This window comes from Anopheles merus, chromosome 2R (assembly GCF_017562075.2).
Source record: "Anopheles merus strain MAF chromosome 2R, AmerM5.1, whole genome shotgun sequence".
NCBI lineage: Eukaryota > Metazoa > Arthropoda > Insecta > Diptera > Culicidae > Anopheles > Anopheles merus.
In genome coordinates, this window is record NC_054082.1 from 19,771,981 (window position 1) to 19,786,895 (window position 14,915).

Consider the following 14,915-nt stretch of genomic DNA (forward strand, 5'->3'; position numbering starts at 1 on the left):
GCGTTTCGTGTTGTCAAACCGGCAAACATTCGCGTTATTTGCACGGCTGCGATAGCAAACATTTTGTTCTTACATATCCACCACCATGGCTCGCCAGCTGACCAAACTCGGCTATCTCGATGTGAAGAAAACGTTATTTATGCTGTGCGACTTGCAGGACAAGTTTCGCCCCGGCATGAAGATGTTCGATCCAGTGATCAAAAACACTAGCAAACTGGTAAGGGGTCACCTTCGGCACGGCGCCACGGTGCGTAGTTTCGCTTATCGGACAAGCACTAATTAATCACCCTCATCCTTTTAGCTGCAAGCTGGCAAAATACTGGACGTGCCACTGATCGTCACCGAACACTATCCGGAAAAGTTGGGCCACATCGTGAAAGAGCTGGACATTTCGCACGCCAAGGGCGTATACCCGAAGACGCTGTTCAGCATGATGATACCGGATGTGCAGCGCAAGATCGAGGAGCTGTACGGGGCGCAGGGTCCCGAGACGGTGGTACTGTTCGGGCTGGAATCGCACATCTGTCTCGAGCAAACGGCCATGGATTTGCTGAACAAGGGCTACACCGTGCATGTGGCGGCCGATTGTTCCGTTTCGCGCACGCAGGAAGACCGAAAGTTTGCGCTGGAGCGTCTGAAGCAGTACGGGTGCTTTGTGACGACGAGCGAAAACGTTATCTTCAAGCTGATGCGTGACAAGCAACACCCGGCCTTTGATAAGGTGCGCCATCTGGTGCGCGACCCATCGGTCGATACCGAGCTGGCCAAGCTGTAATGTGTGGGACCGGTGCGGTTCGAGTGATTTACATGGCTCCCTTTTTTAGGTGCAAGAGACGGGGAACAGGGAACTGATGGTTTGGGGTGCTAAAGTGATAGAAGAATTCAAAATTCATATAGATTTCGGTAGGGCTTTTTTACACAACGGATGCATTTAAACAAAGTTACAGTAAAGTAAATGGTTATTCAAGTTTTTTTTTACTAATGTTTTATTACTTGCAAAAGATCCAGCACGGTTGAACGGAAGTGGTAACAAACTCACCATTCCCGTTCGGCAAAAAGGCCCTTGTGCTTACCTAATTGTGTGTTTCGATGAGTAGGTAGGGAACAGTATGAAAAGGGAAAAGAAGAAACCGATTGAAAAAAAAACGTAAAAAAATCCGAAGCAGCCGAGAGGGAACCAGGTTCCGTCGCAAAAACCACAGCATAGTAATCTGACCCAACGAACGAACACATTAACAGACATCGGAGGTCACGAACACGGACGATAGTAGGGAAAACAGTAACAGCAACCGCCAGCAACGGCGCACGAACGGTGGTGGGGGTGGTGTTGGCGTTGTGCCATCCCGCAGAACTGCCGCTTCGGTCGTTCCAGGCGCTGTCGACATCAGCCCGTCGCCCGTCGGCGGTACCGTCGTGGCTGGCTGGTGGCTGGGTTAGGCGTTCGACCAGATCGTACACTTTTTGGCCCGATCGACCGAGGCCAGCGTGGAGCTGAACGGGTGCCAGCTGACGGCCGTGACGGCCGCACCGCTTCCACTGTGAAAAAACCAATTCCGGTCAGTACTGCTCGTTGGCGCGGGATAAGTGTACGAGTAGTAGCGTATGTACACGTGGGCGCGACGGATGCATTTGATGCGCATGCACATGAGCAAAGCAGGTGGATGACAAAGAGAACCGAAAGGGGGTGATAGGGAAATTATAGTAGCATAAAACTTAAAAAAGGTTCCAATTTCTACGTACTGGGACGGGCAAGGGGGATTGGATGATGAAAATGATAAACTACACTACCACAACCACCACCACCAACAGAGCAATAGTAAGGTGAACCCTTTTTTCAACTCACTTGGGATCCTTCAGCACCGTCTCGAGCGGTCCGTTAATGTTCCAAATGTACACCGAACCATCGGCCGAACCGGCCGCAATCCGTGAGCTCGATGGGCTGAACGCCACCCGGGACCAGTCGCATCCAACTTTAAAATTATCGTTACTAAAAAGCGAAATTCTTATTAGATGAAAAAACATTCCACATTCAGCAGCGGCTACCAATACGAACACCTACCGAAATGTGCGCACGATACGGTTCTGGCGCAGGTCGAGCAGGTTGATCGTGTCGTCCCGTACGCAGCTCAGCAAAAACTTCCCATCCTTGGACAGGTCGAGCGAGGTAATTTTGCCCTGCAGCGGTATGTCGTTCGCCGTACAGTCGGCCGTCCGCACGTCCCAGAAGCGTATCTTCTTGTCCACGTGGCCACTGATGAAGGAGAAACTGTCCGTCGTGACTAGATCGTTGCAGCTCGAGCCAGCAAATTTCGTCTCCGTACCTGCAAAGGAGGGGGTGAAAGTGTGTGTGTTTTTTTTTAAAGAACTTTGCTGCAACAACCACACTTACATGAACGATTTTTGAGGTCCCATATTTTGAGCGTCCGATCGTGGCTGCCGGTGACGAGGAAGGCGGAACCGAGGAACTTCGCCGCCAGCACCTTTCCGCTGTGTCCGGTTAGGGTGTGCTGCGGAAGGAACGAAGAAAACAGGCGACAAATTAGTAACAATTTATGGTACAGAAAATCAATCGCACGCATATTATGGTTTTTTCGTGTGCTGTAGATTTATGATTTGTTTACACGCTTTACCGTTTTGTTCAAATATATGAACGACCATTAAAGCAACTCTAATTGGGACGCAACTGCAACTGCTGCCGCCAAGTTAATGAAGAAATTGAAGTATCTTGTAAACTATTTATTAGACGCTTAATCCTCCGTTAGCCGCTTTCCTAGAAGCATGCCAATGCGCGAAACCTGAACCTGTTGCACACGATACGATACATCAACTGCACGATGATATCATTAATTTCACATTTATTCAACGCATTCAACATTTCTATTTGCACTCGTTTACCATTTCCCTATTCCTTTCACTGCAGGACGGGACCGGTGCTTGCTAGTTAGTTGCCATGGATACGGCGTTATATGGAGCAAATCGATTTGAACGTTTGGTGTACTGTAGATTGCATACCTTGAGGAGTTTATCTATCCTCTCGCGTTTGAATTTACGTTGAAGGCGACGGGTTAATTTATTATGAGCTGAAGTGTAGCGCGTAATAATCGTGTTTTGATTGATTAAAGAGTTACAGGAAAGCCTAAGTAATGGTGAATAATTTATTTAAACAAATCGATAAAGAATTATATTTAACCGTTTCGCCCTTACGCTCCCAAACGGTACTTCACCCCCGGCGAGGGGACATATGTTTGCTGCGTAAGCAGCTCCCGTACCGTACGCAACCTGGCACGAACCCGTTTACATTCCGTGCGTAATCTCTCACCCACTAACCGAGGAGTCATTGGGACACGGGGTGGGCATGTTTGCAAAAGCTTATGCTGACACGTTTCCTCATTCACCCACGATAAATTGCAACCGCAACTTCCCTCAACTCCGCCAAATCAACCCACAGCTAGAAGAGCCCCTCGCTGTTATCTCCACCAGTGGGCCCGTAGGTCTCCCGGTTTGTGGTCCCCTTTTGCTCGTACTGCATAATTATCGCACCGATGCACCGATGCATCATACCCGTGGTAGAAATGGAGCAACGGGGAGGGAGAACGGTTTTTGTAGAGCATATGTTTCCCCTATGCCGCCGCAACCCGCTCCACAGACGGGGCCGGATAGTGTGATGTCATAAATTTGAGCAACACTTTCCTGTTCTTCCGTTCGCGGGCACTTTGCGTGGCGCGCGTAACAAATCAGTGCGTGTGTGCGTGCGCGAGTGCGGCCTCAATTTATGTCTTATCGCCAAACTCCTACCACCAGCCTGCATCAGGAAATGTGGCACGATTGCACTGCTGCCTGTGTTATTTTTGTTGGTTGGTTGCCGTGTCAGTGGGCGTCCTTAAAATAAACGGGCAGCCTTTTCCCGTAGGCGGTCGCGGATGGTGTCGGATGGTTGGCCCTCGATGCGAAATAGATTACCCCGATACCACGTGTGTCTGTAAAGCATTCAAGGATGATTGCCAGCCTGCATTAGCCAACTGGGTTCGGTGGCAATTAAGATGAAAAACGACGCGAATTTAGTCGATAATGTGGCAAAAGGAATTTTGCTGCATCGACCAGTATCGATCAAACGGGGCGAATGGTGGGCATGTTTTTGTTTGTAGGCTTTAGTTATGTGTTTAAATGCCGAAGAAGTAAGTTAAAGTCTAATCAATATCAATTAACGTTTGAACTAAAAAAAGGGGCTTATTTCGGTAGAAAAAGATAATTTATTTCCATGAACACCCTACGAAAGGTTCAATTATTCAAGCTTACTTGCAAACAAAAACCTACGACCTTGCGAGATACTTTTTGTCAGTTATCTGACCTTTTCGCCATGGCGAACATGCATGTAAACATGTTTTTAAGATCTAGTTTCGATTTTTATCAATTCCTCCGCAGTTTTCGCAACAAAGTTGTTGGAGTAGTGTAGCTTTTACATCATGTTGGTCTATAAATTCTCGATGGGACGCAGTTGGGGGATTTTGGACTGGTTCGTGAACTATGGAATATCGCCATTCCACCGAAATTCCACCGAAAATTATTACATTGAGTTTTGCCCTCATTTTCCCTCGCCCTTCATTTCCAGCACGCTTCGCTTCTTGACGCTTCTTGATGTTGTAGATGCCGGAACAGGCTTATACGACGTCCACAAACTACCGCACGGTGTCCGTTTTAAACGATACGGGGTGCCGTTCTTTGATCGCTCACGCTTCTGATCGAAGTTGCTTCGCGTTTTTGATCGTCTCGGTTAGAGATTTGGCTGACAGAGGTGTCAGAGGTTTGTTTGCTGGCTCATGGGATAGTATTATTGAAAGTGCAATTAACATTTCATGAGTGCGGGAGAAGATAAACCCATGAAAAATCGTCAATTATTTTAAAATACTTTAATGCACACGATACCGAATGCACATTAGTATTTACTTAACAATTGCTCACAGAATGACTACATAAGCGATTTAAGAATAAATGTATCCAACATGTATCCACATTGGATTTATTAAGTGGCAGTTAAATCATAATTTGTTATTTAAATAATGATTTATGATATAAATTTTATTTTTCAAACCACTTGCAACGACTGGAAACGAATTATGATTTTTGCTTTTTTTGCAATTTATTTTAAAGTGTTTTAGAAAGATTACGAAGTTCAATAGGCTGCCGTTGATACAAAAGGTTGATGTTAAACCAAATCGCCCCCAGGAATCGTGTGATATGTTAAAAAGTGTCATAAAATTTGACATCATCATACAGTTGGTTGGAGTTCAATGACACATGCTGCAAGAAAAATCACAAATTTATCAATATATTGAAGTATCTATGGTTCAATACTGCTGTTTTTCAAAAAGAAGCAAAGCAAAACGTCTCTGATAGAAGAAGAAGACATTAACATTAATGAAGACAAAGCTGAAGTGACTCCAACACGCTCATATCGCGCCAAAGCTGTATCATTAATAGGAATAATCGTTTCCGCTAGAAGAAAAAAAGTGTTCCAAATAATTACCACCGGCAGCAAGTAGTATTGTCACCTAGCACCGCCACCAAATCGAGGCCGATCGTCCGAAGTTTTATCGTGAAGCGGTGAAATTATTTACCTACGACCCGGTTCCCCGCTTGTGCAGAGATGTCAGTCTGCACAATCGAACGATGCTATCGATCGAGGCGTTCGAGAGGGGTTAAATAAAACCGAACCAGTGGGGTGGGCTGTAAGATATCATGGAAACCCATTTTCCAATCCACCCGCGCAACCCGGTTTATCGCAGTGGCGCTTTGGACAGGAGGGATGCAAAGCTCACAAGTGCATCCTCTCGCCCGGTTTGAATTTGAGCCAACCATCCGGGCTCACACTGGTTCTCTCCCCGGGCACCAAACGACATAGTTTGCCTGTTTGCATGCATCTTTTCCCTTCCCTACCCGTTCACTGGTGGAATTGTTTTGCTAAAAATAACATTCGAATCGCAGCATTTGCAGCACACACGCACCTCCTAAACCACAATCGAAAGCTTCTCCTTGTCCTTGAACTGTCCCCATCCACACCGAGCCTCTTCTTCCGGGGTGGCACTTTTACAAAACCCACTCCGAGCAACACGGAACTGTTCACGATCAAGCAGCAGCAGCAGCAGCACGGTCGAGAGCATTAGCATTGGCAGCCGAAGTCAACCTTGGTTGGCGGGTTGCGGTTCGCTTGCACCGATTATTAAATGCACCCACAAGAGCAAGCCGGCCGCCCTAAACGCCCCCCCCCCACACACACACACACCGCACCGAGTTGCCCACCGCTGTGGGTTTTATGAATGTTTCTGAAGTGGATTTTACCGTTCCGAAAACTTGATGGCCAACTTTTGGCGCGAGCTGTGCCGTTTTTCCCGCTCGCTCAATCGCGGGGCAGTGAGCGGCAGTCGCTTGTGTAAACGGTGCACACATTTTCCACCCCGGCAGCAGCCACCAGGGAAGCCGTGCACCGATCGTTTCGTGCCGTTTGAACGACTGTGTGCAGCGAGTGTGGGGTCACAAACACACACACACACACCAACGGAAGGAAAAACCTGCCGTTCGGGAATGTGGCAGGATCACTTTCTTTTTATTGGCACGAACTGGCTGAGCGGGCGAAGATCTCGGTGTCGGGGGTGTTTTAGAATGGGGCGACCTGAATGAAGACGTCCCTCGGGTTAAAAGATTGCTGGAGCTGGAGGTATCGGTTCACTTTTGGATGATCTCCTCTCGCGCGCGCCCGTATGCTGGTGTGTAGGACGCATGTCGATAAAGCTGGTTCGTCTTTACGATTAAACAGTACGATCAAGTGAATGTGTGTTCCGGTTTCATCTTTATTAGCGCATTAATGTTCAACAACAAATTGTATCATTAGTGCAATTTTAAGCTCAAGAAGCAAGCACAAACACGGTTCGTGCGCTCACCATTCCCGGCTTGACCTGGATGTCTGGAAGAACATTTCAAAACTACCGACTACCGAGAGTGGCGCATAAATGCTGAATTCAGCCATAAATCATCCCACTTATTGAGCGTGACCTACCACTGCAGTTGACGGACGGATAAGTAACTGTCATCGAACGGGTGACGGCGGCTGCGGGCACAGAGTGTTCCTGCGGCAGCAGAACGACTGCAGTTGCGCAGTTTGATTTATAACCCTCTCAACCAGCTGACGAACGATCGTCCGCAGCAGCAGCAGCAGCAGGCGGCAGGAATTGTTTTGAGAGACCCATTAACACCCTTGTGCCGTTTTGTTTTAGGCAAGAGCTGCATAAAAGATCACACCAAGAGCTGCAGAGGGATACGGTGGCCGATGGTTTGAGGCGGTAGATACCGATTGGAAATGACACACATTGCCTCCCGTACCTCGGCATTTGCTTGGTTGAAGGTGGGTTTTTATCGTAAAAGAACGAATGAAACACTGCTCTACGCTTAAAGGAACATGCTGAGACGGACATTGCAACATGTTTACGGCTTTGTGCCTTACAGGGATTGATTATAAACCCAATTTCAAAGGTGTCAATTTTGATGACCCGCTTTGTGAGTGCCTGAAGTGCTTTTTTGTGGGGGTCGAGAAAGGCTTATTGCATGAAGAAAATGGAGTGTTTGCGGTAAGTTTAGCAGTTTAATTTTGATTTGGATAGGATGAAGCAGCAAAATTTTGTTATAAACACATGAAAAAGTAAAGAAGTAGAAATCCGGTTCGAAGGACCAAATTTTCGACCACTCGAATCACTCAAGTCACCGTATTGCCGTTTCAATTTCAAACCTAATTCTAACTAATTAATACAATGTGTAACACACTTGACCTCGTCCAATATGAAGCTATATTTCTTTGCCTGCTGCGGCGCCTTTTGAAATGGACCATCTTAATCGTCTTTCCCGTCTGCACCCACCGTCCAAACGCCGAACGTCCGTCCAAGCGACGAACCCTCAAACCCATCTACACGGCTAAATGGGCATATAAATATAGCAATAACCATAGCAATAAATACCACCATAATAATTATCATTCTACGTGTGTGTTTGTCTCCTCCACGCTCTTTCACTTCTTCAGGTCTTTAGTTCGACTCGGGTGGAAAAATGAATCGGCGGCAAGATCAACCCATCAGGTCGGGTCCCGTCAGTTTGTCGCCGCTTTTTCCTTGCTTTCCTGCGATCGGCACGAACCTGCATCCGCAACAGCAGAGGGCGCAAAGCTTGTTCTAATGCAAATTATGATCGACAGTAGCGTAAACTATCTTCCAAATAGCCATTTTTTTCCTCCACCGATAGCGTTCTTATGCTCGTGTGTGCAGCGCGTTCGTGCTGTTACCTCGTGCTCGGGAATCCCGGTGGAGTGCGTTGGGCTGTAATGTGATAGTTACCATTAACTCGAAGTCTTTCCATTGCTGAGCATCGAACGAAGCACAACCGAGCAGCCGCAAACACCGTCTCAGTCATATCGTAAGCAAAAGGCGGTGCACATTATGCTTGACCATAAAAATTCTAACTAGAATCCCGTACCCGCCCTCAGCTGCTTATCCCGCTGTTTGGGTTCGTCGCTTCGGCTTCGCTTCGCTTGTATTCTAATTGATTTTTTGTCATCATTAACAAACGATCGTTGCGGGCTGCTTTATACCGGTGCCCTGCGTACCCAGCAGCACGTTTCTTGGGTCCGAAGAACTGCTTTTCTCAGCTTGCTGGACAGGGCACAACCGATCATCCGGAACGGGGAAAGGCCTGGCGCCATTATGCTAACGCGATGATGCGCCCCATTAGGATCGGATGGCGCTGGCTCTCAAGTTCTCTTCTTACGCACGCGCACGCGGGAAAAATGCAATTCCCAACTGTATGTGATTATTACGGTTAATAACAATCGTAATGATAATTGTAGAACAAAACCGACCAGTTTGGGGGGGAGGAGCAATTTATTATCCTCGTGCTCCCTCCTGCTTTTGTTGTTGCTCGAAAGCAGATGTGAAGAAAAGCTACCCTTACCGCGTGGAATTTCGCTTTCTGCCCGCGGGCACGGTGGCTTATCGCACCAATCCGTCAATTATCTCACCTCAACTGATGGCCGAGCCAGCCGTAATCGGTTTGCTGATGCGCTCAGATCATGCTCGGTAGCCGGCCTTGCCGCCATTATTTCACACGCCAGCAGCTCTGCCCCGTAGCCGATCGTGAGGATCGTTCAGAGGTGTCAACATGGCACGCTGCCGCCTGTAAACAACTGTCCTGTGCGGGCAGTGACAAACAAAAACTAAATGCCAATCCACCTCAAGAGGGGTGGATTTGATCGGTATCGAACTCCGGATAAAACCGATCTAATTAAATCGCTTCCTTACCCCCCAAGCAACGAAAGATCTGTGTAAGCGTTGCCATCGACAGCAAGCGACGAACCCCTTGTTCCGCTTATCCGCAGCAATCCACTGCTGACGTTGTACGGCGCGTTGACATGACGCGTAATGCTTCCGCAACCGGACCCCTCCATTTGCGGGGCCCGTTTTTATTGACACTAATTATATGGTGCTCCATAGGTAGGCGGTTGCGCTTCGCGCCGGTCAAATCAAAGCTAGAACAAAACGAAATCAGATCAGAAGTACGATCAGGCTCTCGATCAGCGTGTGCAATCTGTTTCCATTCCCAGGGCCCGGCCGGTGACATTTATGTGACATAATTGCATCAGTACAAACACCTCTGGAGCACGGCGATACTCTAATTAGCACCGGGGTAGATGATTTCCACCCCTTTCTTTGGGATTCACGTTCCGTTGATCGACAGTGCAGGCGTTATGGAAAAAGGGGGGGTTTAAAAACGACAACGATTCCAAAACAACAAAACAAAAAAAAAAAAACGACAACCTTTGTCAACAAAATGCGTGGCTGGCTGTGTGTGCGCGCGCGCGCGCAAATGCCAGCCAGAGGCAGGCGTACGATCCGGTTTGCCACAGGCGAAATTAAATTGAAAACTATTTATTGGCCACAATTAATTGCACACACACACACACACACACACACACATACTCTTCTTCGGGCTTGCGAGGGCAATTTTATTTGCAGACAATTTTTCTCCCCATTGCCCCGGCCGTTTAATATGCTATCTATTTTTATTAGTTCGCGTGGTTGCAGCGAGAGTTCGCTACCCCACGCCACCGCCCAGCTCAAAAAGGGGGAAGGCTGTGGTGTTTTTTTCTTCTTTCTCCTCCCCACCACGGGTTCGGGGCGCTTAACTTTGCCCTTTTCTTACCCGGTGCCCTTTTCAGCCCGGGCTGGCGGGGGGGTTGGGTTTTGCAAAAGGTGCAAGAGCAAGCGGATGCGGTAATTAATTAATTAAAACAAAATATAATTTCCAACAAATAACCAGGCCCGCGAGGTGCGTGCTCGTGGGCCCTTTGCAGGGCCTCGGTTGAATCGTGTGTAAAAGATTTTCATCACCAAAGGAGCCGAAGGAACGCGCGCTCGCTGCTGCTGCTGCAAAAAAGGGGAGATTCTTCCCCGAGAATGACTGCCAGAACGGTGTTGCGCGTTGTTTTATTGCCCCTCGGGACATGCCCGACTCGGCAGAAAGAATGAACGACGATCACACCAAACTGCGGAGTGCGGCCCGGAGAGTAGTGTAGGGCAAATCGCTGACAAGAGCTTTGAAGGGGGTGGTTGGTGGAACAGCAGCAGCAGCAGCAGCGGCAGCAACGATCACCGTAAGTGCATCTAATAAATTTTGACAAACCACCACCGACGTCGGGTTTTTGCTGCGTGTGTTGAACCGATCGATTGCAGGTTTATGCAATCGCGATCATCGCACAACGCACCATAAAGGCTACGGCAAAAGCAGGTAGAGGAGATGAGGGCGTTAATGGTAAATTATTTTATTGCCAATAGAGTTAACCTCGCGTACGCGCGGCAGATGGGTACGCGGCATTATTTAAAACCCCAATCATAAGGTTTCTCCCCCCACCAAAAGGGAAGGATGGTGCATCCCGACCGTACCTGCCGGGGTGAGCATTATAAATAACGCATGATAACGCGCTGGGGATGTTATCCCGGGTCGTTACACTGACGGGGAGGCAGAGCGAAGGGGGCGGTGGCAGTGGATTATGGTGTAATTGAAAAATTACTTCACCATCATAAATTGATCGACCAAACAAGTCGTGGCGCTAGCCACCAGGTTCGTCGCCTGTTCCTGCGGCTGTTTTGCTAGCCGCTGCCGATCCTTTGCGTGTGAAGCGGTTTTGCCTGTGCTAGAAGCGCACAGCGAATCGATCGAGTGACCGAGCAGCGGTCGCTCCCGGTCCCGGGCTAATTGATGGTGTACATGGAGCCCGCAACATGGAGCCCAACAGCCGCGAGATTAAGGTGCAGGAACGCGCGGTGGCGTCGTTCTTCAAAATGCTGGCGATGTGTTGCAGTCGGCTTCCTACATGGCGGTGGTTTCAGCAGCATTGCACATGCAGCTAATTTACCCGGCTTCACTACACTCATCACTACTGCAGACTGTATACAAACAAATAATGAATCCACCGACTCGAAAGAGATTGAATTCAAAAATCGTTCCTCCAGCACACGGCAAACTGCTGCACCATTTGATCATTCACCGCTCGAAAGTCCCGTAAGCTAAATCCCTATCCGGCCCGTACGCCCGTGGAAAACTAATTCACCCATCTCGGCCCCACCACCATCGCCACCGCACTTCCGGACTGTCGCATTCGGAGCAGGGACGGCGGATACCTTTTTGCTGGCCGTCCGCCACGAATGTGTCAGAACTGGAGCTGCAGAGGGACGCGACCGTCAAGCCTTTGTCATTTCCAATCACGTACCGGGCGCGTATTGCAGCAGCAACAGCAGCAGAACGGGCTGCATCCAGAAGGGTCATGATATTTTCCATCACTCATACATTTTATCCCTCCCCCCCTTCTCTCCGCCCCATATCTGTCTTTTTCCTCAGTTGGGCATATTTGCGGATGTTCGGCGCGTTTTATTCGCGCGTTCGCGGGTTCACGATCCCGTGCGGGCCTCCGGCAAGCGGCAAACACATGGCTTGTTCTGCACGCTTGTCCGCTTGCAGTGGCACAGAACCGGTGGCACGTCTGTGCGGTGGCGTATTTTGCATTATTAATTCTTCTGCGCGCATTTTGCATTACGGAAGCTGGCGCACGTTTATTTTTTGAGTGCGCTGACGTGCACACGATTCGGTGAGCGTAAAATCCGGCGCTGCAGCGCACGCTGCCGTGATGCGTTAGGTGGAGTAGGATTCTGCTTGTTTCGTCTCGGTATGCTGGTGCCGTAGAGTAAAGCTCATTTGCCACCCGCTAGGTTCGTGCTGCATATTGCGCTGATGAGCTTTGTCCGAGCGTTCGGTGTGTGGCACGGTTACGTGCTCCGTGAGCGTATACCAATCAGCTGTCACTTTTGTCGGGGGTGTGGCAAAAATTCTATTCCTAAATAAAGCGCGCTACCGCTAGAACCCTTTCAATGGGGTAGGTGCCATCATCCCGACAGATCGTGTTAAGCAGCAGGCAATATGTATGATATTTAATTAAAATCAAAATCACCCGATACTAATTGCGACGGAACGGAATGTGCATTACTTCTAACAGGTTCGATACGCACAGGCACACTCTACGAACTTGTACGTGTGGAAGCATAGTTAACCGTTTCTGATAGGTATGAGTAATGGTGGGGATTAGCCATAAACCAATGAGATTAAGCCAATCAGTGGCTTTAAACGCTTAAATTTGCTTATAATGATAAAAAGATAGCTTCAAATGAATATCTTGAGGATTTTGCACCGTTTTCGGTCATTAACATCGGCACATTAGATAATTCCTATTGGATTCTAGATGAGCCTGTTCATAAGGGATGCGACAGAATCCACTTCGGTTTAATGTGAAGCTCACTTCCCTTAAAAAAATAATCAAGAAAGTCTCCGAAAATTATGAAATCGCTCGAAAAACTATTTATCATACAAAATGCAATAATTTTTTGTATATATTGATCGACTGATGGAAGTAAAAGTGTTGGAATTGTGGTACTACGCGTTGGAATACGCGTTATAAAGCCTTTTCTCACTTATTTGATAATAGATTTATTTCTTTCCCTAATATTACATCCAGAAGGTAGCCAAAGGTATCTAGAGAAGCATTTCATATACGTGAGATTGAGCAATCCATATAAGCATTATAAAAAAAAATGATTGAAATCCATTAAACCATCACAGCCTGTGACATGTCTCTCAGAGGTGGCAGAAGTGGTCCCTCGGTACCGGTACTACTACACATTGTTTAATGTAAATTTATAGCCCGTTTTATAATTTCCCGATCGCGCACAGATCGTCGCGCACGCCGTCCTGCAACCAAAACCTCATCAAAGAACCATCACGGCGGAGACCACCTAACAAGCAGCGTCCCTTCTAACCGCTCCTGATTTTGTCCGACATGAACGCGCTTGTTTACGCGAGCTCTCACACATGACCACATAAGTAACGAACCGAACCAGCAGCCAATTAGCCGCGACAGAACGCTGCGGTGCGCTAGGATTACTCCATTTGCACTTAAGCACCACCGCCGTATTTATGCGCCCCGAATGGGGAAAGCTTTATGAAAAAGAGCAACCGATCTCGCACACCGTAGGCTGCCGGACAGCGACAGCGAACCCAAGGTATCCAGGTCGCACCAGTAGCGCACACCACCAGGAAAGGATAGAATTATCGCACAAATGGTTGTAGCATCGAGAATCGAACCAATCGAATGACAAATGAAGAAAGCATCCCCGAGCCATCGCTAATGGTGGCCACCTAGAAACCCGATCGTGCACGCAAGACATTGCGAATCGGTTTCCCGGTATCGCGGTGGACCGTGTTTTGTCGCGCTCGCGGGTGCAATCGCGTATGGCCGCTGCGGTGAAAGCGGCTTACGCAGCAGGCTTACGGCGATACGAGCGAGGACCTTTGCACCGGAGGCAGCATCAACGCCATTGCCACCCACGGTATACCGTCACTGAGGAGCAAACAAAAACACCAGCAAATCGCCACCTTCCATCCGGCGAAGGGATGGATCTGTAGCGAAAAAGATCCGTCCCCATATCGGAACTACCGCCCACGCGCGCGTGTCGCGATAAAACTGTTGAATGCTTTTAACTTATCGACACCACTGGTTGTCCGGGGCTTCTGGGGTAGCGCGTTCATTACCGCAGCGCGGGCGCAAAAACGAACAACATAGCGTCCAGCTTTTTGTGGTTTGCATTTGAATTTTTATTGCATCTTACTTAATTGCACCCGGCGGGTCGTTCGGTGCAGGGCGAGTAAACGGGTGAGTACGTGTGAGCACGATGGAGCAGCGTGTTGCTCAATTTCGGTCCGATCGTACCAAATCGAACACCACTCTTCCATTAGGACACGCCACCCCATCGATTGAGCTTGACCAGTGCGCTGCGGGTGTTTGTACTAAATGGTTTGCCGTTCCGGGCGCGCCAGAAACGATCCTCTTCCCGATTCAATCGATGGGCGCGCACTCGCGATCCCTTTGAATTAGTGGGGCCAAGAGGGAAACCTTTGCAAAGCGTACACAAAAACAAACTCCCCTAACCATTCGATTCGTATCTTTGCTGATCGGGGCTGCTGGTGCGTGTTGCCCAGTTAAGCCATCGTCGTAAAAGTGCATGGAAACGCAGCTGGGCGAGAGACATAAAAGAGATAGGGTGCACACAGTACACACGCGTATTATGGTGCAGTTTTGCAGCAGCAGTCCGACTAATCTTTCCTAGTTGGGGATGCGTGCGATGGACCGCTATCGATCGGGGGTGGAGGGTGTAGAGATCTGTAAAATTTGCATAGAAAATAATTATGCGTCACATTTTGCTGTCGCTTATCTTGAGCACCCGCTAGCAGCGCTGGAGTAAAGGGTGTTCCAGCGGGAAATGTTGGGATACGAT

General features: G+C 48.5%; 2 protein-coding genes across 3 annotated transcripts in view; one reads left to right on the forward strand and one right to left on the reverse strand.

Annotated features, from left to right (window-relative positions):
- Positions 1 to 967, forward strand: LOC121590908 (isochorismatase domain-containing protein 1-like). Its single transcript, XM_041911075.1, has 2 exons — positions 1 to 217; positions 302 to 967. Exons 1-2 carry the CDS (start codon positions 86 to 88, stop codon positions 773 to 775), a joined length of 606 nt encoding a protein of 201 aa, XP_041767009.1. The 5' UTR covers positions 1 to 85; the 3' UTR covers positions 776 to 967.
- The window catches only part of LOC121590905 (autophagy-related protein 16-1), a 258,486-nt gene continuing 244,530 nt past the window's right edge, over positions 960 to 14,915 (reverse strand). The window contains exons 4-7 of one of the 2 annotated variants that reach the window (XM_041911071.1): positions 2,390 to 2,507; positions 2,060 to 2,321; positions 1,844 to 1,987; positions 960 to 1,536 (exon numbers count right to left, since the gene is read on the reverse strand). In XM_041911071.1, the coding sequence (XP_041767005.1) occupies positions 1,434 to 1,536; positions 1,844 to 1,987; positions 2,060 to 2,321; positions 2,390 to 2,507 (627 nt within the window). In that variant the 3' untranslated portion in view covers positions 960 to 1,433. Of the gene's footprint in view, positions 1,564 to 1,843; positions 1,988 to 2,059; positions 2,322 to 2,389; positions 2,508 to 14,915 lie in introns of both variants that reach the window. The other variant, XM_041911070.1, reaches the window with a different exon arrangement.

Excerpts from the sequence above, each read along its gene's own strand:
- LOC121590908 (XM_041911075.1), top strand. The coding sequence starts at position 86 with ATGGCTCGCCAGCTGACCAAACTCGGCTATCTCGATGTGAAGAAAACG. Across the intron at positions 218-301 it reads TCAAAAACACTAGCAAACTG|CTGCAAGCTGGCAAAATACT; the intron begins GTAAGGGGTCAC and ends TCATCCTTTTAG.